This window comes from Passer domesticus, chromosome 6, assembly GCF_036417665.1.
Source record: "Passer domesticus isolate bPasDom1 chromosome 6, bPasDom1.hap1, whole genome shotgun sequence".
NCBI classification, from domain to species: domain Eukaryota; kingdom Metazoa; phylum Chordata; class Aves; order Passeriformes; family Passeridae; genus Passer; species Passer domesticus.
Window position 1 is genome coordinate 30,608,125 of NC_087479.1, and position 26,977 is coordinate 30,635,101.

The window sequence follows — 26,977 nt, forward strand, 5'->3', positions numbered from 1 at the left end:
TTCTTTCTTTCTTTCTTTCTTTCTTTCTTTCTTTCTTTCTTTCTTTCTTTCTTTCTTTCATACAGTTTAGAAGGTTAGGTCTACACATCAAGAAATGTGACGCTTATTCAAATGTCCCATTCCCATTCCACATCAGAAAATAGTCTAATAAATGTCCTCAATGATTCAAATAATCCAAAATTAAGCTCTTCCAACTGTTGCTCATGAATATATGGTTTGGTCCACAGCAGGCCTGAAAATAAAATGTAAATGCATCAATGGCTTTTAAGCATTACAATCTGGATGTAAATTTCCAGCTCTGAAAGTCTTTAAACTTCTGCACACCAGAAGCCTGGAGAAAATGCTGGGACTTCTGGGATCTTCCTACACTTGCATCATTTCTTGGCCTCATCACCTCTCACTGCTGACCCTTATCTGGCTCAGCAGAGCATTGTCTGGCCAATAGAGCAGATTTTATTTAGTGAAAACTAAGAAAAAAACACTTAGAATACTTTTAAAATATTTAATGTTACCTGCTCCTTCTCACAAAATTTTGCTGCCACTAAGTAGTTTTCATTTCTTTTAACAGCATTTTAAAAATTTTAATCATTCTGCCATCTTCTGTCTCTCATATAGACAAGGTGGAATGTTCACCTACAGATGTAAATGATGTTTGTAATTTTGGTCACAAATTAGACTGTTGGCATAGTATTTAGAGTGAAAAGACATACAAAACTATCTTAAATATATATATATATATATATATATATATAAGCATTGAAGATTTAATCCATATCTCAGTGAGTGATGCAGAAGAAAAGTCGTGGAAGACTCATGGTTGATTAGGAGAAAAATTATCAGCAGGTGAAAAGAAAAAACCAGCTAATAGCTCTGCAAATTAGATGAAAAGGTTAAGAGTGGAAAGAAAAGCTGTGGTGCACTTGTATATTATACTGTCCTACTTCAATAGATAGAATGACACAGTCCAACTGCTGTTGGACTGCTGTGCTGTTGGCCACATTGCTATCAAATGCTCCCCTCATCCTTAATTGTCACAGCTCTACTGAGAGAGCAGGGGTTGTTATCCAGTGTATTGAAGTCCAGAAGCAAATGAACATTTACACAGTGCTGAAAACAATGCCTGCTGAGCTATAAATAAAAAATAATAAATCTTAACTACATTAAAAAATGCAAGTAACTTTTTTATTTCTTTCTCAAAAACACACAGCTTGCTCAACAAAGCACTGAAATATGCTACATTTGTGCCAAGGACTGCAACACACCCTTCAACCTGTTTATCTTTGAAGACCATAATTAAGGAGGCCAGACTGGTTTACAGTCTACACAAATTGCAAAAGAACTGCATTCACAACTTTTCTCAAACACTAATTTTCCATATCTAAGAATCTTGCTTGATTAACATCATGGGGCAATTAGTAGTTGAGTGAAGAGATTACTTTCTGTTGCAGAAAAACAGTCAACTTTTACAAGTTCTACAATTGAATAATTCAGACTCAGTTCTCATCTGTATCCAAGCACAAGGAAACCAAACCCTTCTGCTGTTCTGATCTCAAGGCAGGACAGAGCTAGTCCAGTACCTGATACTGTTTAGTGCTGCCTCCCATGTTTGTTGGAGCACTCCTGTCAAACCCTTTCCACACAGGAATCACCTCAGCACTTTCATGACTGCCCAGGCACACTTTCACTCCAAAATCAGGGCAGAAGTTGGTAAGATGACCACCCATTTTTAGCAATACATACCCCTCAACCTACCACTGTTGCCTCTGCTAAGAAATTCTGACGTTGGCCTTGCTGTGCTATCCTCAGCTTTCCTTATAATAGTGCAATATTCACACAGAGGAAGCCTCTGAATTCTTGGTCCCTTAAGACACAATTCTACAGACTCAGATAAGTATTTTTCTTTCTTAGTTAAAAGGACTAATTGAAGATTACCTAGGAAAAATTGGCAAAGTGGAACAAAACAACTGTAGAATAACTATCACAATCACAAGGTACCATAAACACCTTTCACAAAGGGAAGGAGAGTGAGGGAAGGGAGAAATAAGCTTTTTCCTTAACCTTTTACTAAGATTTAGCCAAATACACAACAAGAACAGTATACATGGCATAGCAAGAAGCAGAGCCATCACCAAAAGCTCACTGCTACAGGTGAAAATCACTGTAGATCACCTAGCCCTCTAGCAGAACAGTGTCAGATCAGCAAGTGTCCCCAGAGTTCCCTGTGTAGGTAGAGGGCACAAAGCTGTGGCAATGGGGCTTTGAAAGGCTGATGTCTGATAATGGCTTTTTCATCAACCTCCTATCAGCATTTCCAACCACAGAAGTTTGCTCTGCACTTGAGGTTTCTAGGGAGGATGAATGAAGACTGATGAGGGAGGATGAAAGAAGATGTGGAAACCCTCAATTTCCTAAATTCTCATCCCCTACCCCTTTTGTCTTGCTGAGCAATGAATAAATAATCAGTAATAATGTTATTAAAACAATTTTGCTATCTCAGTGTCAAATTCTGATAGCAAATACATGGCTTGGCTGGCCTGCAGAAATGCATTTGAGAAGAGTTGCAACCAGTCTGGAATACTGGTGATCTCTATATTTGAGCTAAACCAAAATTATTTCTGCTAGGAACATGGGAAAAACTGGCACAAAGAAAAAGCTGTGACATGAAGCATTTGCTTGGAACAAGTACAACTTACTCCTGTCTTCTGTATCCTCCAGTGTGATTTTCAGAAACAATCAAAACAAAAGTGACAAAACCCAAAAACCACAATGAGCAAACAGCAGCTTTTAAGTGCTGTGGGAACAGAGACGTTTGTTTAAGTAACCACTGTTTAAAAAATGCATACATAGTAACACCAAAATAAACAGCTTGCAATGTTGTTTATTTTAAGATACACAATAGTAATGTAAAGTGCTGCATGCTCTGAATTCAGGGTATACTAACATTATTTACAGTTGTGAAGAGCAGTAGGAAAACTGAGCTCCATGCCAGAAGACTCCATGTTCAGGGAGCAAAGGTCAGTTTTCACTGCTTTTGCAGCTAGGAGGATTCCATCATGCAGCCATGGAAGGCTCCTGCTCTCATTTCTAAAGCAGGTAACTCCTGAAATGTATATGAAAATCCTAATAAAGGCATGTCATGCCTGTGGCAACTTTAAAATGGCTACACAAGCCCATTCCCAGAAAGTAAAATTAAGAGGGAGAAAAAGAGATCTTTGTCCTCTTGCTTCACTTCTTTAAAAACCTTCCAAACATGCCTGACTTACTAACCCTATGTTGTGCCAGACAGAAAAAAATACCCAAAAGAAGAAAAATAAAACTAAGCAGTGGTGTTCTGAAAGGTGACTGACTTACTGAACAGATTTATGTCCCTGTGCATCTGAATTGCATTTGATTCTCTGTTGACAAAAAAATGTCATTGACTTCAATCCATAATAGAAGTTTGTCATATTTTTCTTCATAAAGCCAGTCTAGCTACGGGCAAGAAAACGGGACTTTTTTCCTGGCCAATCCATCTTCTATTTATTATTGTAATTGCATAGCTTTACCATTGTAATTGCAACATTACTGTTATCATATAATCCTTGCGACTGCCAATAAGCAAGCCAGAAAGAATCTGACTTGGATCGAAGATCCAAGACTAAATTTCTAATTCTGGCAACGAAGGAGGAAAAAATAAAAGAAAGAGGAAAAAAAATAAAGCATTTTTCTACCATGAAAGTAGAGTTCATTTGATCTGGAAGGCATTGAGATGAACATGGAACCCCACAGTTACATTGTTATAAAGTAATGTTCAAGAGTAAAATTTCATTTTAAATTCAAAATACAATCTCTTTCTTCCTGATACTTTTGAGGAAAGCTGTGTGTGAAATTCAGCAGCTGAAGACAGCAGGCATTCAGTCAATATTTCCTCGCGGTCATTCTGCCTCTCTGAGGGCCCAAGCTTTGTTTTTGAATCATGGCATCAAATTGCCATAAATGTCTGTAAGTGAAAAGCAGGTGAAAAAGCTATGTTTTTCACCCATTATGGCATTCAAACTTCTGTGTAAATCCATAGTCAACTCCATTTTATATTAAACTTGCATTGGATCCATGACCTTAAAAATCAACATTTGTATTTTGGATGCTCAAACAATTTTTGGTGTTTTGGATTGGTGTTTCAAAGAGCAAATGTTGAAGCAGATGTCAGATATATTGGGGGAAGACTAAGCTGGGTAGGGGTTGATTTCAGACCTGTACCTTACCCAGATATTGCTGAAACTTCACAAACTGTGAATGGAGAGCACTGTATGTATTGTGGCAGTTTCTGCTTCTGAATATCTAAAAGGGAGGTGTTTTTTACATAAGTTTCTCAATACAAAGTTACTTTCTTTGTCAGTTTGACAGAGCCCAAGCCTGGCTGACCTTCAGCATCCACTCCCCAGGCCTCAAGGAACAGTAATTAAATATTTCTCTTAAGCTTAGTTCTTCAGTTTGTGTCTCAAGCCCATTTCTAGTTTGACTTTGTAAGTTAATTTTGCAATAATTTTTCCACTGACAGATACATGAAACACCATTAAAAAAGTTGAAACAAATACAACATAAACTTAAACCTAAAGGAAGCCAAATTTGGGAAGGCTTCCTTTTGAAAACAGCTCTAATTTCAAGATACTTTTCAGTTTTTAACCATTAATAAGAAAACATGAAAATATGAGAAAACCTTCAGGCAAGACTACTTTAGCGTAAGCACAGGAATGTAAGATGTTTCTCAGCAGTATACCTTCAAGTGTTTTTTTGGAGTCTAGTTTTAAAAGTGCTAAGCAAAGGCACTTCCACAGATTGTTCTACAGTCTAAACGACTGGGGTTTGGCTGCTGAATCCCATTATTCCTGCAAGGTGTTTTGTTCCTCTTCAGTAATTTCTCCTGTTATCTCTTTGTAGCCTGTGCTTATTCACTGCTTCAGTATACACATTCTCTGTCTAGGGCTAGATCTTCTATTTTTGGGATAGATGGAAAGAGCACTGGAAATAACAATACAGCTCTCATTTCTCTCTTTTTTTTTCAGCCTCTGTTACACTTTTTGGGGAATAAGGGCCCTGGTAGTCCAGGCTCTCCAAATATCCTTCTGTATCTTTCTCAGACTCTCACCAGACTGGCCTCAGGCTAGTTTCATAATCTGGGAAAAAAAACCCAAACCAGTCCCAATGTTCAGCATGAGATCATAACACGGTGATCTCACTCTGAACATTACCTTTCACTACAGCAGCTCTATTGACTTCTTTACTTAGAACAGTTTGAATTTCCCACCAGCTCTGTTGTGTGATATTTGGCCTCTTTTAGGCAAGATACTTTTTCATGGAGTGAGCCTAAAGGGTACTGAGTAGAAAGCTCATGAGTCCTGAGGCCTTGTTTTAAAGAGTTTTCCATCTCAGCTAGAAGTTTGCTGCAGAGATTGCTTGGGATGCAGTAGAGGATGTTAGAGCACTGCTGAATTGGAAAGTGCACTATTTTATCTTTTCAGCTGGGGCTTTGAACAGGGTTCAGACCCCAGGAGCCAAACTCATGATAGTACTACTGCTCTACAGTTATGTTTATTTGTACCCATTCTAGAAAAACACCATAGTCCTGTTCATTTGTAGACATTTTATTCTCCTGTTACACATATTGTTTTGCACTGGTTCCTTCAAAAGCATTATTGCTTCTAAATGGACGACTTTTGGGAAATAAAAGGGAGAGAAAATGGCAAGAGCCCCTTTTCCCAGAAGGTTGGTTGCATCCAAGAGCATTGTGGGATGTAAGTTCATAAAAGCCAGGACAGCTAAGATTAATTATAGTAGTAAATTGTCTACAAATGTTTTGGTTAGATATGCACGAAGTAGTGGGGGTTTTGTTCTGAGAAGCATTTGCTTGGCAGTTTATGGCCACCATACAACACATTCATAGGTTGTAGGCTGTTTAAACTTGAGGTGTAAATGCGCATATTATGTGAAACAATGTGTATCCTTAGGATTATCCTAAAATTCTGCAGTTCATTCCACCATCCACAGAGAAATTCATGGCAACTCAAGAAGCACCTCTCTTTCATAAGCAATGCTAGATCATGCAGTAAAGTGTCCTTGTGTAACTGGAAGAAATTGAATTGAAAACAGACAAGACCAAGTAACACAACTCTTGAATTAATCCACCAAAAGAATAAAGAAGATGGAAGGGAGAAGTGAATCAAATTATTTTCCCTCTATTTTCTTTTTCACAATAATTAACACACGTTTCTGTTTAATTTCCTACTTTATTCTGAAAAAGAAAATCAAAATATCCCTTTATAGTTGAAATTAAGCACTCTTTAAACATTAAGATTTTGAACTGATCCCTCAAATTAGCCAACTTTCTTTGCAATTAATATGTTCCACTATTCCTATGCAACACTCCTTTGCTGACTCCCTCAAATATACACACATCACTTTTCTGACCGCATAGCACCCCTTATTCCAGTTGTTACCACACATATGATCTTTCTCCCTATTCACACTCCATAACCCTGAACAGCCCATTTGTGAACTATCCAAACAGCTGTCAGCTATCTACCTATGGTCCTCAGTAAGCAGGGACCTTGTCAATATGAAATGGGGACTTTGCAATATCCCTTCAGCCCTTACTCCTCGCTCTAAGTCACCCTCCTGTTTCCTGTTGCCTCATTCAAGCATGAGTGGGATGCACAAGTGGGAAGCACCTGGCTGAGTCAAAAAGAGGCAGCTGAAAGGATCAGGACTGGCTGGAAAGCTGGCTAAGTCCAGCTTCACATCAGGAGACTCCCAGAGTGCTGAGGAGGGTAATAGCCACTAGCAAGCTCTTGAAGTACAATGACGCATTGGTTAATGCCGCTACTCTCCCTTTACTCTCACTGTTGCCTCTTGGCCAGCAGTTGATGCCCAAAGTTCTTTCTCTCGGTGTTTTCTGGGAGATATTTGATAGCATTTATGCAGTAATCACCACATCAGGTCACCAGCAAGGAAAAGAACTGACAAAATTAACACAAGACCAAGACACTCGCACTGAAGTAGCTTGCAGAAATCATATGCTTTCGTCTTTAGCATAGACCAGCAAAAATATAACACTCCTAATTATATATTAAATGCTCCTTCATAAAGAGAAAATTCTCCTGAACTTTCAGTCTACAGAAGATCAGGTATTTGTATAAGCAGAGCATGACTGTCATGCTCTTTCAACAGCAAGATAAAACCACAACAGAAGTGTAATTTTCTATAATTCAGCTGTAGCAAAGTAAAAGACACAGGCCTTACACAGTGTTTTTCATCTGTTAATATGAAAAGCACTTCAAAAAGCAGCCACAATCATTATGCCATACTGTTAAAACAGGGAAACTAAGGCACAGTGTCTTGTCATGGTCAAAGCTAGAAAGAGAAGTGAAAACTCCACAGGTCTACCAGAGCTCCTGGGGACAGTACTGAAAGCTGGGTCACAAGACAACGTGACAAACAGTTGAGCACTTGAGACATTTGTCTTTCTATCACAAAACAGGGAATCACTGAAAGTGTTATTAAGTGTAATTCATGGATAAAATGGCTAAAGCATTTAACAGTTACTAAATGTTTTTCTGCCTGTCTCCCATTATGATTTCACTACATCTTTTCTGGTTTTTTCAAAGGGATCAGAGTTCCACTGGAATCAGTGAGAGATACACACTGTTAGTCACTAATCTGTGAATTGTCTGCAAATATTTGAGCACAAAGGCTCAAACCCTAATTTTTTAATTTACCTGTGAGGAAAAATAAATGCATTTATAACAATCCACGTAGGTATACAGCATATCAACTAACAATGTAGCTTACATAACCTTTGAAGTTTTTTTAATTGACATAACAATGTTAAAGTAATCTAGACTAGGCCATAATCATACGTAAATCTACTCCTTTCACATATTTAGTATACGTTAAGGAAGTGAACAGGAGCTTTCCCATTGCTGTCTGATTTAGTCAGATAGTATTTCCACAGTATATCCACTTCAGAATATCAAGTTCCCACTTTGAAATGACTAAATAAGAGCTTGATCCTGATGACAGTCAAATTTCTACAGTACTAAAAAAATTTATGTCTGCAGATTTTTAAAAACACTAAACCAAAATATTTGCTGCTGTTTACTGAGCTACTCAGATTTATTCTCCTGAGATTGTAAGAGTATGTCATGAGATGTTAAACATTTTATGGACATAAGTAGTCAACTGCTACTAATAAAATACATATTTTGAAATGTCATCATAAAAAGGTAAAACCAAGATTTAAAAAACTCTTTATGGCCTATCACCCAGTATCAGACAAAATAACTGAAATTAGTTTTGGCAGATTTGAGGATAGCAGGTAAAAATAAAAAATAAAAAATATAAAAGCATGAGAACTGTACTGCAATTAGCTTAAAGATAACTGCAAATCTTTAGAGATGCCAATGATTGCTTTAGATATTACAAACAAGTGCTGCTAACCAACTCTAAAATATGTATTCTAGGTATCATAACTCAAGGCAAACTCCACAACAAGAGAAATATTGTCTGCCACTACTCTCTTCATTAGGCAGCAATAAGAATTGACATATCCATTTCTTTGCAGTTGTCGAACTGTTGGCAGAAACATGCTTTTGTTTGTTTGTTTGTTTTCCCAACATAACTCTCATTTTACTGAAAAATTCCTTGAAACCAATTGTCCTGCTCATGGATCTTGAGAAGAAAGTTTTAAACAGGCCAAGCTGCGAGGTAGTATCACTGTACAAAAACCAGTAATTGTATTTTCCCTAAAAATATTTTTTATATCTACATATAATCATGTGCTCACATTCCAGAGAAAGGAAGGAAGTATGAGTTTTCTGATGTCAACAGATTTAGGTAGTGGAGCCTGAAGACACTCCAAAGACTTCTCTCCTCTAGTTGACTGTGATCTTGATCTCTAAAAGCTGCAGTTCACAACATTTATTAGAGCAATGGTTTTGGAGTTTTAAAAGTGTTTAAACACTTTACATTCTCATATGCTTTGGTTAAACCACCTTTTGCCTTGTGAGTTTTGCAGCCACAGCTCTATATAAACGAATTCTTGTCACTATCAGTTCCTTGTTTCAATTACTTTAAGAAATTAATTAATTGGACTTTGGTGTTCCCTTTTTCTCTTTTCTTTTCTTTTCTTTTCTTTTCTTTTCTTTTCTTTTCTTTTCTTTTCTTTTCTTTTCTTTTCTTTTCTTTTCTTTTCTTTTCTTTTCTTTTCTTTTCTTTTCTTTTCTTTTCTTTTCTTTTCTTTTCTTTTCTTTTCTTTTCTTTTCTTTTCTTTTCTCTTCCTATACTGACTCTGCAAAGCTTTGTAATCTGACAATAACAACCAGAGGAAAACAGTGGCTGATCCTATCTTTCCCTAGGCCACATTCAGCTTGCTCAGTTGAGGCTTTTTAATCAAACCTCAGTTAAAACTGTGCACATGTTTTTTGCTGTTCTCAGGAATCCCCTGTTTGAAAATGGCAGGTAGAATATTAAACTGGGAAGTAACATCTAGCCACATTATCTTATGATTTGGCATAGGCTGACCTCATATGTCACATGAATGAAATTCACCTTGCTGCAGTCCTGACACATTGTGTTGCCTGTTGATGAGGAGGAGGCAAAACCAGGCAGGCTGGTATAAAGATAAAAACAGGGAGAGGAGAAGGTAAAGCATAACTAGCTGATATCAGACAGGGTACAGTGAAAAACTCTTATAGCAGGCCTAGAAGAGGCCCATTAGGTAGACTCAACAGCTTAAATTGTCCTAATTGCACCAAAAAGGATTTTACTGCAGCCCATCAGCCTGCCATGGATTTGGGGACAGAAAGGCAATGAAAGAGATAGGAGAGCTGGAGGGGAAGGGTGATGTGATTCATTTACTTGTCCCTTGCAGGATTCACAATTTGGGGATTCTTTAGGGGTTGGGGAGGGTGTGTGTGTGTGTGTGTGTGTGAATTTCACCCTATATATAACTTGGAATCCTATTAGAAAACAACCCAGTGACACTGCAAATCCAGTATTTCTCAGCATGCTATTTTTGAAGCTGAAACACACAATATATTTTGATCTCCAAAGAAGCACAATAAAGATCCCCTCTTCAAAATAAAAATGAGAAGTAAAAAAAACCCCTCAACCAATTGCACATGTAATAATTTCCAGGCCAGCTTCCTGTGATTGTATCCGATTATTTAAATTTTGGACTGTCTCTTTAATTTGAGGAGCAGGGAGAGAGGCGACAGATGGCAGACAGAATTGACTTATGTCCTCTATTCTTCTACAGAAGAAGGGGGAGTGCAGAAAGTTTGATCGAGGCAAAAGCTACAGTACATAGGGCTGGCTATAACTATCTAATAGGTCTTTTGACGGATCGGTTCGGAATATTTAGGTTTTTTTCTCCCCCAGACAGGCTTTGTAACAAACCCACAGTCCTGGAGGTTGCCATGGGTGACGAGAGAGCTGACATCCAGTCCCAACTACAAATAAGCACATGACAAATGGGCCCAGAGCCCTCCGACAGCCCTGAACCTTGGTGACCCCCTAAAAAACTCAGCCTCCCTACACCCCGTGCCCCCCCAAAAAGGCATTACTGAGTATATTTTTTAAAACCGAAAGCTTGCACTTAATTGGAAACACTGCCGTGTAACTGAAATGCTTAGGACAGCATGTACAAGTAAAAATAAATCATGCAGCATTGTTATTTAATGCGCTGTGACATCATTTCCTGAAATTAAACAGAGATGACACAGATTCAGACAGTCCCTGCTAAGGTTCAGTTCAAACAATTCACAGATGTTTTCCTCCAGCCAGCAGAAAACAATGCGAGACTTAAAGCACTCCTCTCTCTCTGTCCCTCTCTATCTTCCACTCTCTCTCCTCAGCCTTTTCACTGGTACGAGGAGGTATGGCAGTTTTATAATACATGCTCCTGCAAAAATATTCTTTTTTTAATTTAATTACTCAGGCTGTTGTACTAAATAGATGGATCATTGTGTCACAAAAGCATCAATTTTTCAGAAGAAATAACAGATGTCTATGTAACAATGATTAGATTAACCACTCCCAGACAAAGCTAGCTTTTGAGGCCCACACACCCCATGACCCTGGGTTCCCTCTTCTGTAGGGGGTGGATGTAGAAATGTCAGATCTAATCTCAGATTCCATTTTTAAAACAAACAAAGCCCCACCCCCATCCCATTTCAGCTCTTTTCTTTTAAGATTGTGGTGTTTAAAAGGTATGTGGATGTTTGGTCTCTTACTAAATCTTCAGGATGCTTTCATGGCCGAGGACTAGGAGCACTCAGAGGATGAAACCTTTCAGCCTGGGATCAGAAGTGTCATTTTGAGAAAGATTTCTGGATTTATTCTGCCCAGGCTGGTGACACTGTAGTGCACACAGGCAGGACAGGAGGGGGATGCTGATGACATTAGGCAGGGCTGTGCTACCAGCAGCAATAACTACAAATATTAATGGTCACCACCAGCCCTTCTGAGGAGACACCAGAACAATTCTGGGGTACAAAGAAGCACAACTCTGTTCTCCAGAGGACTACAAGACCACAGGTCATGGGAGTTTAGCATTCAGGCACTGATTTTCCTTTAGCACTGTGGGGTGAAATCATTTAACCTCTCCTCACAAAAGTTTTTCCAGCTGAAAAATGAGCATAATATTATTTTGTAGGACATGCTTCCAACAGGGTGGTGTTTGTACAAAGAGGTCTGTTCTACACCAGCAGGCAACTTATTACCTTGCTGAAAACAGCACACAGCCTAAAAGCAGACCTGGAATAAGACTGTAGCTTAGTCTCCAGCTCTCTGACTCCATGGTGCCCTGAGGTGGAAACGGCAGCCACACAAACACATGTGCAGGTAGTTTTACAGGAGAATCAGAGGACACTGTCCACCTCCTATGGGTACTCTCAGAGGGTATAGCATGTCACAATGCAGTCCAACACACACATTAAAATTCACTAGAATGACTGCACATTCCTGTATTATCTGGAGTCTCCCAGCCTTCTTATTGCCATTTTAATTGGACAGAGGTCTGTTGTATTTTCATGTTTGGTTTTGGTTTTCTAAAGTAGAGCAAAACCAACAATGTGAAGAATGCTTCTCTCAGATCACATCTCTGAGTAAAGCTGTTCTTCTACAGTTTGATGTGAAAGTAAGCTGTTCAGTGTGGAGTGCAGTAGCCAGCTATATTTATAACCTTTCTTTAAGGTAGTATTACTAAAATAAAATATGGAAGGAGATATTTATGAAGGTGGGTTGGATTCAACTTCCTTGAACACTTGCTCCAAGATTGGCTTTGGCTGATGACATTAATCTCTAGAATAAAATCTAATGAATAAATAAAATAGGTGCCCTGTATAAAAGCCTTGATAAGCCATTCATCAAAATATGATAGATACACATTTTATTCTCAGATACACCCACATAAATACAGAAAAAAAAATCTGTTTCAGTGAGACTATTTATATTATCCAATCTGGACATCTAATATGACAAGTTAAGAAAATTAATTCAGGTAAGTAATTAGGTAAGTACAAAAGCTGTGGCTGGTTCATTTAACCACCTTCCAGGAGAGCTTACTCTAGCCTGACGATGAAACAGATAACACCAAGATATGCTCTACAATAGACTGTGTAAAGAGCCAGATCTTCAGCCAGAAAATTGTGGAAATCAGGGTAAAATGACATTGTTCAAAGTTAGAAGACAGAATTTCAGCTACCAAAAAAAAAAAAAAAAAAAAAAAAGGCAGAAAAACCAGCTCAACTCCTCTGGTTTTAGGGGACACATCCCAAATACTGTCAGATGGGAACTAGGCTCTTTCAGTAAGAAAGCTTTAGTTTGCAAGCTACCATTGGTAAATCTGGTACTATTAGATATGATACATGTCTTCTTAAACACTGAAATAAAAAAAACAACCAAAATATAATTTTAACAAAGGGCATCACTCCAGGTAAGTGTCAAAGCATAAATGAGACACTGTTTTACCAGCTCGGTAAAAGAAGGTGAAAAAATGTTGAATGTAGCAAAAATGTAGTCTTTGCCACACTGCTGCAGAAATGAATGAACTAGCAGAGGTACAAGACCAAAGAGTGGTATAATTACTTCCTTTATAACTTTCCTCTCTTCTGATTATGTATATATATTTTAAAGGTCCTCCATCCTTCAAAAGGGCATGGGAGGAGGGGGACCGGCTCTATGGTTGCTGGTAAGGAATCCTAATTTCAGCACTGGTGTAAACTGGAGGTATCTATACATTTGAGCACTTCCTGTTTTCACTTAGTGATCAAATGTGTTCTTTGCAGGGCAAATAGGGGAGCACTTGAGGGAGGAAAGCAGTGATGTCTGAGAGGCTAATTGAGTGTACTAAGAATTCCTTAGCATAGAGGAAAAGGAGTCTTCCAAAGCCATGAATAAACTCTCAGCTTGGGTCAGATTTCTTGCTGTTTCTTTTCTTTAACCACCTTTGAACTCAACTAAAAACAGTGTTAATGTCAGGTTTACCTTTCTGATGTCGTAATCTTTATGTACTATTGAAAAGATTATACTACCAGACAAGGATTTCCTCTACTTTCTTAAACACTGGATATTATCCAGAAAAAGCATACACATTTCCAACCAATTCATCCTCAGATCTTTTATCTTCCGGTAGTGTTGTAATTCCAAATGTAAGACAGAGCTCAGTAAGTGATTGAGAACATGACAGAAGCTCCTACTCTTTGCATTTGATTTCCAACAATAAAAACATGCATGTGTATCCTCTTTCAAATATAATTAAAGTTACTACAAAATGGAAGCCATGATAGGGGTTAGAAATTGTTTTGAAAGACACAGCCTGTCAGACACATTCATTCTACATCAGAGTTCAAGTGCCTGTCTCTTCAAAAAAGCCACTTAGGCCATTCAATTTTTAAAATTGGCTGCTTTAGGAGTTTGCAAACTGATTGAATAAAGGAAAAAAATAGCATTTTATTTAAAATCATAAGTAAATACAATTAGGCAGATCTCAGTTACTCTCTTGGAATTTGACAGTCTAAGGACTTCTACATTTAATCCATGCCAGAAGAGATGGACTGCCACTGCCTCTCCTCCCAGGGAAATCAGAGGTTAATGATTTTTGTCATATTGAGACTAACAGCTAACAATTGCTACAGTTGGCCTTTAGTTTTTTATTTGTCCTTTTGAGGTATTCAGAATAGGTGACAATGGATTGCAGTTGAGAACATATGTAGAGAGACCCCTGTGGCTTATGGAAAAGTTGCTCCATGCTGGTTGGGTGTTTGAAAAAAAAAAAAAATACAACCAGAGCTCTTTTATGTTCCTCTCCTTAATGAATGCATGAATGTCAAAATGTACCAATGGCCCATTCAGGGGGCAAAGCCTAAGCAGCTCCTTCTTTAAGAACACATCCTGAGACATAAAATACATTTGCTTAACAAATTAAAATAATGAGATAATTCAATTAGTTTCTTTAAAAAAAAAAAAAAGAGAGTGAGAGAAAGAAAAAAGGGTACATCGGGGGATTATTGTAATACAAGAACAGGTCATACAGCACAAAAGAGGAACAAACCAATTTGAAATAAGGTTAGAGTAGTAATGAAGGAATGTACATTGAATCATGGACTGTCATTGTAAAGATATTTACTTGAAACAATAAAATTGTGCATCACAGATTCCCCCGTTCTGGCTCAGCCAGAGTAACATTTTGAATGGACAAGCTAATTTGAGAAAAAGTGTGAGATCTTTAAAATAAAGGAGTTTTCTTCCTTCTCTGAATGTGTTTATGGCAAGAATCTTTCTGAATTTACATTGCACTGGTCAGGGGTCTCCATTATCAGTTTGCAGGTCTGAGAATTACAGCGCAGTAAATCTTTCAACACCTGCAAACTCATTAAAGCCTGGATGGTAAAAGGTTTGGGGCTTTTTTGTGTTCATTTAATCTGATTTTTGTGAGGTCATCCTCACAAGTGACGGCAAATTTCCTTAATTCATGCAGGATGGAGAGGGTCAGGAGGGAGAGTATGGAAACAAGGAAAAGGGATTTCAAAAAGCCAGAAGGACTTTCCTCAAGAGAAGCAAGAGGCAGTTGACTGTTTAATAAGCAAGTGTCAAATGCTTTCAAGGAGCACATGAGAAAGAAAGGCAGAAAGGAAAAAAAATAGATATCACAAATTTCATAGGAGGAAATGGAGTTAACATGGAGGTGTCTACAAACCAGACTTGTTTATTTGTGGTCCTGCTTTTTGCTGTCTGCCTGTACTACTCATCTAAAGATACCCTACAGCTACATGAAAAACCCTCCACTCGCACTTACTCGACTTCCAAATTAAAAACATTTTACAAGTTAGTAAATCTCCAGCTGAGGTGATGTAGCAAAGAACAGCTGTGAAGTAATTTTGATAATGATGAGAATAATAAGCACATGGCAAGGTTCAGGGCTTTGCTGTTGCAGCTTCAGTGCTCCTGAATAGATAAAAGTGATTAAATACTCCTGATTATCCCTGACCAATATGTAATGGATTTACAGCCCTTTCAATTAGTCAGTATTTGCTTAGGACTCATTATTTTGTCTTTGGTTAAGTAATCAGCCCAGAGACTCATGTTCTGTCTAATTCCTCTGAGCCAAGTGGGTACAGGGCACCTGACCTTTGAAATGGCCATAGCTGAGAGGCAGGAATAACCACTACTCCAGCAGAGACACTGGCTATTCCAGCTAATCCTGACCCCACAGGCCAGATCAATGCACCTTAGTTTGCTACTAATGTCCTTACATCAAAATGATGGTTTAGAAATGTGAATCTATTGCTCCCCCCTTTAGCTGTGCTGTTGGCAGAGCAGTTCGATAGTCTCTATCATAAATAAATCGGGTCCCGGAATCATTACACTGTAACCAACAGCAGGAATTTATAAAACCATGGAAATTTATAAAACTTTGATAGAAGAAGAGGCAGTTAATAACAGTTAGCATTTCAAACCTTATCAAGTAAGAAACAATTTCAAAGTGCGAGAAAGAAGAAAATTGATAATTTTACCAGTTTCCATCATTTCCCACATGAAGTAAACTAGGTTTACTAGGTTTTCTGTGGAACTGTGCTTTGATGCCTAAGTGAAGTTATAATAGTCAACAGAACACCAACACAAAACCAATAGCAAGCAGACAAATAAAGCCCAAGGAAAGCACTGCTATTTCACTTATCTAATCTCTCTCCCCCCAAATGTGAATATGGCTGAGTTTTAATATTTATAGACTTGAAGAGAAGCAAAAAAAGCACTTATTCTCTCTGTTGCAAAACTGAAAAATTAGGGAATCTGTAAGCCTTCTTTATTTCCTCACAGAAAAGTGACAATGACAAGATTGCAAGCTGCTGCTTTAACTTCTCTAACATCCACAGTGTATGTCAGCACACGCACACAAACCAGGGCTCTCTCTTTCACCACATACATACAAAGTTTGTGTAAACAGAGGCCAGCAATAAAGAATCTGGAAGGCAGAGCTTTGTATGTGTTAAAGTAAGAATCCCCCTTTTGCTGTCCGTAGGAGGATTTTGAATAGTTCAAAGCCAAAAATGGTTACTTTGTATATAGGTGGTGTTCTATGCTAAGGCGTTGTACTCTCTCTTTCTCTTTCTATAGGTATAGATATATATACACACATATATAGAGATAGATAGATAGATAGATAGATAGATAGATAGATAGATAGATTTCTTTAAGATTTATCATGATTCCAAGACATAAGGAAAAAAAAATCTAATAAAAAAAAGTAACAAAGCTGAGACCTAGTAATGACCAAAAAATTATGGTATAATTGATTTCTAATAATGATGAATAAATCTCACTAGGCACATGAACAGAAATTTATTTTTGTTTTGGTCACCACTTACTGTGAGGTGCTGGAAAAGCCACGCTCTCATGATATTTGTTGCTACTTTGGGGAAAATGCCTCTTTTCTTCTGACGCTTTTTGTCCTTGTCTGGGTCATCATCATCTCCTGTACCAGGTGAAGCTACACTGTTGTCTAAACCATCACCTACAACAAAGAGAAAAACAGGAAGGAGGAGATGTTTAATGAACCAAATACAGAAGCCAAAAATATCATTAATTGCCAAGACACTACGACATTTTGGGGGGTTTTTATTTGTTAGATCAGGCACATACTGTTTCTCATTATATAAGAATGCCGATGCAAATATGTAAAAATTAGAAAACAGTGTCTCTCCAAATACTAATTTTGTGTTTCACACATGCATATATCATTAATTCAATTATAATTGTGTGCTTGACATAGTGCAGTAGCTCTTTTTCAATTATGGGATTCAATGTGGGAAAACCTGCCACAAAAAACCCATTTACTGTAAATGCATCCCTACAACCATTCTGAATACGTACGTATAAGTAATCAAGTTAAATGTTCTGTAGTCTATATATTCGAGGCCCTCTGCAGAGGTGGCAGTAACCATGTCACCGTTCAGTGCACATAACACACTGTCAGATGAGCCCCTCCCAGTAACCATCACCTCCCAGCACACGTACACACGCACTCACAAACACGTACACCTAGTGTGACCCTGCATACAGCATTTGCATGACATGAAAACTTCTACATCTCTGCATCAGTGATTATTATCATTAAAAAAAAAGATGCACATCAAGGTAGAGCTCTCACTTAATCAGAACTTTCCATCAACATCCTTCTCTTCTGTGCTTTTCCCTGGCATTAATTGTGCATTAGCAAAAATCATTTACTTTTAACAGTCATAGTTATTTTTTCTTGCCCTCCAGCAAAAATGCCTTGAAAGCCTGCCTGGAGGGCATCTAAATTATGTATCTGAAAAACTCTTCTGGCAAGGCATTGCAGGACCCCTACTTTCTTAAAATTCATACGAGCACGTCTTCCTGTTTTTGGGAAGGCATCAATCAAGAGCAGCAATATATGCCATATTCCTACATTAATATTTGAACTAATAACTTTAAAAAAAGGAAAGAAACAAGATCCGACTTGTGGCATAATCAAATGCAAAATAAATGAAGAATACTGGGACAGCACTGAGACTTTATAGATTGCTGTGTTTTCCTTACACATCATTAGCCCGGAGCCACACGAAAGAGGAAAACAGAGAAGTGGAGAGTTTATGCTCCCTGCTGGTGTTTAAGAAGCCGAGGTCCTGGAAGGACATCTGGGAATTGTGCTGAGACGGTGGTTTTTGTAATTTAAGAATAGACATTCATTAGCAGTAAATGCCATAAATCCCATGCTAAGTAAAAACCTTGTCCAAGAAAGCCTAAAACAATAAACTCTGTGCTCAATGTAGCCTGAGCTAGACGCTCCATAGCTTCCTGAGGAATGCTATAGATTCATGAGCTAATTCCTATAGCCTCGTCTAGATCTGTAGTGCTACTAAACGAAATACATTGCTGCTACATACAGTCCATTTGCTTCAAAACTTGCATTTCAGCTCCATCTTCCCTCCCATGCCAGATCACCCTTCTTGTACCACGTCCCCTCTGAAAAACCGACCCTTTTGGACTGGAGAGACAGAAAAAGCCACAGCAAAGAGCTGGCAGATTAATTTTATTGACATTTCCATTTTCACTGCAATGTGATACCCTCCATCACATGGAAGAGATGACCCTCACTATTTACAGACTGACCGGCCACTTCATTACAACCACCCTGCCCCAAGGCAGAGCAGCTCCTTTCCATCTGCCCAAACACCAGAGCAAGACCCTGAAGTCGCTGCTCTGTTTCTCATGCTTTTTTTTCTTTCTTTCTTCTATTAATGATAGAGAAAGGAGAGCCAAATCACAGTAAACTAGTTGAAGAGATTATGGAAGCTCTGAAGACTGTAACCAACTGTTTGCTTTTGTAATATATCAGTTATTTAGAAAGCACTCCTTTCTGCTGCTTTCTTCCCCCCCACGTATTCCACCCTACCCCTCTCTCACAGACACGTGTGCGCGCGCACACACACACGCACACACTCTTTCCACTATGCCAAGGAACTGCTGCAAGGCAAATTCTCACAAACACTAATGGCTTCTGACTGCTCCTTGGCAACCCCAGCATTTTAACCTGGGTGGATATGCTCTCCAAAATACAGACACTGGAGCTATCTCATCAGCTGTTCATGTGACACAGATGGAGAGTGGCTATTAGGAGCCAGGCAATGGGCCTTGGGGATCTGAGGTGCTGTACTGTAGCCTCAGGCAATTTTGAAAAGCAGTACCCGGAGATGGGGGGAAAAAATCTCTACTGAAAGTGCAAGTTTGAAGTCAGTCAGTCTGTTTGTCTATCTGTCGTGCGGATAAAGATATCTTTGTCTCTTTATGTAAAAGTAATGTGTGTATGCACAGGATGTGTGGAGCTGTAAAACTTCTGCTCTGCACCATTCTTTCAAACCACAGAAACACCAGTTCACCCTCTCTATGGACAAATTCCTGTCTGTCTGCATATACTCTCCTATTTGTAAGCATCTTCAGCAGGACTCTCCCACACGCTATATCAGTGTTTAGACTTTTTGATGAGGTTATTAATACCCTGGTTTAAAAAAGCTAATAGCAGCCCAAGAAAGAAAAGTTCAACTAAAGCTCTCATTGCCTTGCCATCCTAATCAGCAGTTGAAATCATAAGAGTTGGTGCTTGCCTAATAACCTCACAAAAGAAAATTCAAATATTATAACTCCAAATGATATCAGAAGAAAAATACAGCAAGATTTGTTCCTCCTGGTGTATGACAGACCTGTTAATCTGTATTGTCCTACCTTTAATAGGACTACAACCACTCATTTTAGTGGATGCAATTTCTAGTGAGAAGAAATCACAGAAAAAGCCCATAAGTGTCTTTACCATGATGTAATTATTTACTTCTGGTCCTAGCTTGCTTTATCCAAATAAATGTCAGGTACTTTAAATAAAGAAAAGTAAAATATCAAAAGCTAAATAAAATGAACAGATATGAAAGTCACTTTATGGTAGACTGGATTAACTATATTTTTCACTACTGTACAAAGGAATAAAATTTTAAATAATTTAAATCATCATTACAAGAGATTCTGCTTATGTGAACCATTCTTATCCTGGTTTAGATGGTAATTTGTAAGAAGAGTAGAGTCAAATCCTAATTTCTATGGAAATGGCAATTATTCAAGCATAGTTATCCAAATTTTCCAGAGAAGAAATTAAGGTTTGGATTTTGGTCCACTGTCTCTTTCTTTCACACAGAACCAAAAAAATTAAGGGTGATTTTCTCCTGCTTTTCATACTGTTCACTCATTTATTCTTGTGCAAAGAATACACATGACTGCAAAACCCTATCAGTGTTGCAGGAAAGTGGAGAATTCTTAAGTGGCACTCTCTTTGTGGAGGTGTCAATGACTAGGCATGATTCCAACCAGTAGAGAATTAAGCATTTTACCCAGCTTGTTTAAGATTATAGCAATGCTATGTAATAGTCTCAATAACCCCTATAAAAGATGGAAAGCGTTTACAAGAAACCTTGTGAAGGGACCCACCTGGGGTTCCTTAAAGACCTTCTCTTCTAGGGGAAGAGTTTGTTAAGGACACTGAAGATACAAGTCTTCTTCACATAGTGGGAAGTTGGGCTTCCACACTGGCTCTGTGTTCAGGCACCCTTTGTATGTACAGAGGGTTTCCTTTCACAAGCTGAATTCCTTTGCATTGAAAGCAAAGGAGAATATCTCTTCTTTAAAAAAATATCAAATAAACAGTCATTGCAGGGTTTCCATTGCACCATAATTCCAGTTTGCTGCAAGCTGATTTCTTGGACAGATAAGCTTGCAAGTCCAGTGTTGACAGAGTCAAGGACTCTGAGAAACAGAGACCAGTCCTACGCAAAGCCTGTCCAACGTTATTGTACCAATGAATTTTTCTTTGTTAGTCTCCCACACCATCAGTCATATCTCAACCCTACTCCTTGTGTTCTTCACAGGGTAAAAACCCAGCAACAGATGAAGCAAGTTTAGAAGTTGCCCATCTTGTCCTTTTACCACTTGTGAACAGGATGAATAACAAATCCCCAATCTATCAAAATGGTAACTGAAAAGGATGACCCAGTCAGGCCAAAGCACATCAGCCTGGTAACAGTCCAGATTCAAATTCTAGAAATAGTTTCTGTTACCATCATAGCAAGTAGAGCAGTTAAAAACATGATTTCTGGAAAAGTACATTTCAGAACCCAGTTTTCGAGTTTCTTCACCATCAGAGGTCCCTTACAGCTTTAAGGTTTGTCACATTAAAGGAAAAGAGAGAACAGCAGGAGTATCTAAACTCGGGGGAAGACAAGACACTTTGCCATTTTTCTAAAAATAGTGGATGCAATATGAAAAGCACGTTAAAGGATTCTGAAAAAAAAAGCTGCAGTGCACTATGCTGATCTTAAGTAAACTACTCTAATATTCCAGACTAATATTTTGATGGAGTGGAATATGTAGATTTAAATGCAAAACAAAGAGAAAAATCTGCATGCAGCCTATATTCATAACTTGTAATTATTTATTTGCACTTACGTGTCCATCTAGACACATAAATATTGTAAACCATTATTAATAAGGACATTCAGCTTAGTAATACAATCCATATCACCACCAGAGAAAAATCTTAAAAATCTGGTTAATTATCACTCTCAAAAAGCTGGAGAGAAGTGTCTGAAGATGTTTTTGAAGATAAGATAGTCTGTACTTAAGGGAAGACTAACAGAGAGGGAATGTCAGCTCCAGAATCAAAGACCCTTCAGGAGAATCCTTATCTTCATTCCATCCTGTTACAATTATCAGGCTTTTAGCCTTACAGCTCCAGTAGATCACGGATCTTTGAATGAAGTCCTGGCTATGGATTGTTTTTTTCTTTCTCTTCTTCTTAATGATCCCTGTTCCAGGAAGTTGACTTAAGTCTCCTCACCACAGGAGCCATACTTATCTCCTGCATTTCTTGCCTAGGGAAACTAAGTTAAGATAGGTTATGACTGGCAAGTATGGGACTTGGAAAATCACAAACAGTTCAGGTGGGCAACCCAGCTTAGAGGTGTGCCATCATTGGCAGTGCTCTGCCAGTACCTGCGCTGGTTTTGCTGAATTACTTTATCCAGGAGGAAAGGAGCCATCAGAAGCTGTTCAGGGACCTGACAGGCACACTGAGCCTGTGCTGACCTGCATGGTCACTTCTTCTTGGAGTGGAGTGTCCTCAAGTGAGCTGCTGTAATCCAACCACTGCATTCTCTGCCTTGGTGTCTCTGGAACACCAGAGATATGTTTCATGGTTCCCTGTTCTATGTTTCAGAGAGCATCTTGGACAGAAAGAAAGGTTGGACACTGGTGCACCAGACAGAACAGGAGAAAACTTCAGACATATACCACTACCATCTCTCTTCCTACAGAGGCTGGTGTCCTGTTGCCCTTCTAGAAGCAGGAAGGAGACAAAGACCTGACCCTCTCTCTTGCTGCTCTTTTGCTTTCCAGAATAAAACCCAGCAATTCCACCGGGCCGATAATGTAAAGATGACATGTATGAATTTCACACATGTATGAATTAGTAATTATTACAAATTCAAATAGGAAGAAAACTTAAGATGCTATCAGACCCCACATACAAAGCTATTTTACGTAATCTAATTACAACTCAGCATAGTTTGTCATTCAGGAGCAAGTCCCTATTGCCATCTGGCAATAAGTGTTAAAGGCTTAAGGACTTGCATGATATCTTTTACATAAAGTGTATTTACAAGAGACAGAATGAAAACTGTTTATTTTCTGTTTCTGGATAGGCACCTGTCTAGAGTCACTAACATATCTTATTTGCAAAAAGGAATTCACATAAATTTTATTATTTATTCAAAGTAGGAATGACATTTCAGCTCTTATTATAGCCATGCATGCTATAAAATCAGTGATCAAAATATTTCAAAATTATTTTCAGAACTGTTAAGTTTCACATTTCCTTTTTTATTATTTTTCTGTCCAAAAATAAGAAAAAAGACTGGCTTTTTTTTTGTGTCCTTTTATTGTCTGTGTTTAGATTTCATGTTTATTTGTAAAGGGAATCGAGAAATCTTAGAAATTCTGTCAAATGTCAAAAAATGTATTTTTGCAGCTTATATAAGAGAAAATTGATAAACCACAGTTTAAATGTTAAGCTCTTATACAGCCAGGAAGTTCATAGTTCGTTCATTGCAATCCAACATTTTATCACATCAGGTGAAAAAAGTGTTCCAATGCAGACAAGAGGAACAGCAGTAAAGCAACCTGCTAATTACTGATCTCTCTTACGTTCCTGCTGTGCTAAACTGTCCAGACATGTTGAAGTGAAATTTTTCTGCGATTTTCAAGTGACTAGTTCATGGCCCACTGCCGTGGAGTGCAGGAGAAGGGATGAAATGCTTTAGTTTACATGCAACATTTACTAACTGTGTGGGTTTTCCGACATTAAAGAGGGGACAGTGACCCATGCCACCTTTTTCACACTCAAAAGAGCACTGAAAAAACAGTCTTCATAGGCTTACCTCAGGCTTCCCTGGCCCTTAACACCCTCCCCCCAGGGTAGGAGCAGAAAGAGAAAAAAGAAGGGATTTTATGCTCCTTTCTCTTCAACTTTTCAGGCGGTATAAGCAGCATTTAGCAAATTCAGCCCCCAAATGGCTCCAAATGCTCTGAGCTGCAGGGGCTCATCCTTTGTTAGCCTCCCTCTATTTACACAGGATTTACGCAGGCTCTCCACTGAAGAGACCACATGTTTCTGACAGAAAGCACTTCCATTCACACTGCATCAGGCAACAGGATTGTAACCACTGCAGCTTCACGCTGACCTGAGATTAGGGATTTCAGCAATACTGAGATGGTAACAATCTGCTAACTAACGAAAATTATCCATGGAGAACTCTGCTGCATACTCCAGTTAAAACTACCATGGCCAGAGAGATTAGATTACTTAAAGGGGCAATTAAGAACTAGCTACTGTCAAGAATATGCATGTCCATCTACAAATAACATACACACAGAGAAAAATATCAGCAGGGGGAAAAAACAAATTAAAAAAAAAATTAGACTGCAGCTTGGATTAAAACAATTTCACCCACTGGTTGAAGACATAAAGTGTAAAAACAGACAGATGGACACATATGTAAATGTGGCTGCATTTGTTTCTCTGGAACTGGCAAGTTAGTAATAACAGTATAGTTTAATAATTTATTTTCCATGGTATTTTCACACTGGTTAACTGGGCAGTGGCAACACTTAGGCGGAACTTCGGGAGCAGAATAATTCCTTCTATCTAATTGCTTCTGGGGCGAACAGACTGAACTAAGCAACCTCCCTTGCCTCTTCCTACAAGAATTCAGTACTGGAACCCGATATCAGTTTGGGAATTTTTTTTAAATTTTGTAATTTTTAAAAATCAATTTGGCCAGTCAGGATTTCTGCACTGAGATTTTTTTCCCCCCAGATTTAGTATTGTGTCAGGCATTTTCAAAATGGACTACACATACACAAACACAACAACCATTGGTGGTTGGTGCTAGTGATTTTTTTGCTCAATAGCTTTTCATGGGGCAAAAGAAAATTGGATGGGAGCACAGGGCCACAAAGGACCACACAGATCCAGTTTTTGATGAGTTTTATTTTGACATTTTAATTTGGCAAATTATTTTGCTTCTGCAGCGCTAGGACAAAATAATTCACTTCCATAATAGTAACTCCTACATGTGTCTGATAACCACTTAAAAAGTACTAGGTATATTCGAAAGTTCTCTGTAGTATATCATAATAAAGCTCTTCTGGGCACTCAATGATTCATTTTTAGTGATCTCTCAAATGCCCTTACCCACAGTTAACACTCAGATTTTATTAAGGAAGAAAGCAGGGACAAATGTCCACTTAAGTCCCAGCTCTCAAATTCAACTCTGCTTGCGCTGCAGTACCTAAAGCTAAAGCTTTTTTAATGTTCTATTCACCTCCCCTGTGTGGCATTTCTGCTAACACAGAGTTCACAATCTTTCAGCCCCAAACACAGAAGGCTGCTATCTTCAAGACATCCGAGGAATGTGCCAGATACTATCATCTCCCCTGCAATACAAAGAACCAGAAAGAGGCAGACACCAAAAGGAGACCGTGCTGATCAGGTTACTAAAGTCCAGAAAGTCTTTCCCAGAATGCTAAATGTTAATCTTTGAACCAGAAAATGTTATAATTAAGATCCTTGTAGTTGGAGGAAATGCTAGCTGTAGAAGTCAAAGGTACAGCCATTTGAAGTTGTACTTTTTTGCACGTTTATCCTAATCTCGCACCCCTCATGCTGGCACAACTCCCATCAAGCACTTTGTTCTATTCAAGCAAAATTATCATTAATGTCAGTGGCAGTTTTGCCTGAGTAAGAAGTCTAAGACCAGATCCATGTCTTGGTCACAGAAAATTGCAAGCACTGCACAATTCCAGAGGAGATACACTCATTAAAACATGTGGTTTATGCTGATTTATGATGCTCTTCTGTTTAAAAGTGAAACTCACATTGTACCTCACCAGGAAAGTGTTCAATAGACTTTTTTTTTCTGGTTTTAACTTCAATTTCCACCCTCTCCACCTTAGTACAAGTTGGTAAGTACTCCCAGTTTTTGGTATCTAGGCTGAAGTAAAATATTATTAAAATAGGTTTAAGTATTCTATATGCTTCAGTAATTACTTTGCAGTGTGAATGTAAATAGCTGTTATTCTGTTTAAATTTTTCATTCTACTAAACGCTGTCACACGAAGTGTCCTTGTGCTGCAGTTTTAGTGGCATTCTTTTAAAATCTTTTTTTCATATATTTTTAGAGAAGTATTTTTGGCATTCTCATAGTAATTCTGTTAAGAATACCAGCTGCAGACTGGCTACAGCTGAGGCAACAATAAGAGTTTAAAGTCATTAAAGAAATCGGGAGACAAAGAAAATATTTTTCTTTTGCTGAAAGCACATCTCCTTTAAGAGACTATTTTCCTTTTTTAGTTCTGGGATAATGTTTTTCATTTTCACAATCAACTGTATAAAAGTAAGCATACATTAAAAAGCTATATTTTATTCTAAGTAGCTTTTTTTTATTTGTTATGCTGTTACTTTTGTGGTTTGAATAATATCAAATGTGGGCAAAATAGCTAAGTTAATTAAAATTCTACCTGCAGTTGAAGTAATTAAGTTCAGTTGTACTTCCCCAATATTTAACCTTTACTATTTTGCAGTTGTTTATATATAGCAGAATGTGAGAACTTAAAAGTAGATGATGACTAACATCCTGCACCATTCTTCATTAAATCATTAACGTAGTTTCTTTAAGAGTAAAAATGACTGGTTTTTAAAAGGAAAATAGCAATCATAGCATCTCAATTTTCCTTAGAGCTGTTACAAGTAGTTATAAACTCGGAGATATTTTAATGTCTTGCAGTTCCCCTTAGACCCTATGCTGTTTGTCACAACTGCTTGCTCAGGAGACAGCCCCTAAAATTATGCCCAGTAGTACAGCAAGAGTCTATGTACTGTCCACAGTACCCCATTAGAAACCTCTTTTTTCAGGGCTGTTTAGTTAGTAAGAAAGCACTTGCTGAAATATTGCATATGGGTACACATGGATAAGATTTTTTCAACTAGAAAAAAAAGGACTAGAAGTGTAACAGACAGTTATTCCTGAGAGATACTAAGTTAAAAGCTTCAATTACTGAAAAGGACACTTGTTAGGCCACAAGTCCAAAATGCACATTTGTCTATTTTAATATGTATAAAAAAAAATGGAGTGGAGGATGGCTAAATGCTTAAAAAAAAATAAAAGATGTTTTAGTAGAAAGGTCTCAAAATGAACCATAAAAACTTTTTCTGGTGATAAAATGTATGCAAATGTGTGTTTTACATAGAACAAATGAAAGTACTGTCTTGATATGCATTCACAAACTCTTGAACAGCGTAAGAAGAGATGCTTACTGTGAATGC

At 38.1% G+C, this 26,977-nt stretch overlaps 1 protein-coding gene and 2 long non-coding RNA genes across 12 annotated transcripts in view; 1 reads left to right on the top strand and 2 right to left on the bottom strand.

Moving 5' to 3' along the window:
* The window catches only part of MEIS2 (Meis homeobox 2), a 173,958-nt gene that overhangs the window by 103,767 nt on the left and 43,214 nt on the right, over positions 1 to 26,977 (bottom strand). For all 9 annotated transcript variants that reach the window (XM_064424114.1, XM_064424120.1, XM_064424118.1 and 6 more), the window contains one exon: positions 16,902 to 17,047. In XM_064424114.1, coding sequence (XP_064280184.1) covers positions 16,902 to 17,047 — 146 coding nt within the window. The remainder of the gene's footprint in view (positions 1 to 16,901; positions 17,048 to 26,977) is intronic.
* LOC135302999 (uncharacterized) lies at positions 9,297 to 16,887 on the bottom strand. Of its 2 annotated transcripts, none has more exons than XR_010364544.1 (2): positions 11,791 to 16,887; positions 9,297 to 9,643 (listed from the first exon to the last, which is right to left on the bottom strand). It is a non-coding gene; the product is annotated as an uncharacterized LOC135302999 (long non-coding RNA). The 2 variants fall into 2 exon arrangements; XR_010364543.1 differs by having other exon boundaries at positions 11,757 to 16,887.
* LOC135303000 (uncharacterized) lies at positions 12,005 to 13,448 on the top strand. Its single transcript, XR_010364545.1, has 3 exons — positions 12,005 to 12,050; positions 13,171 to 13,225; positions 13,323 to 13,448. It is a non-coding gene; the product is annotated as an uncharacterized LOC135303000 (long non-coding RNA).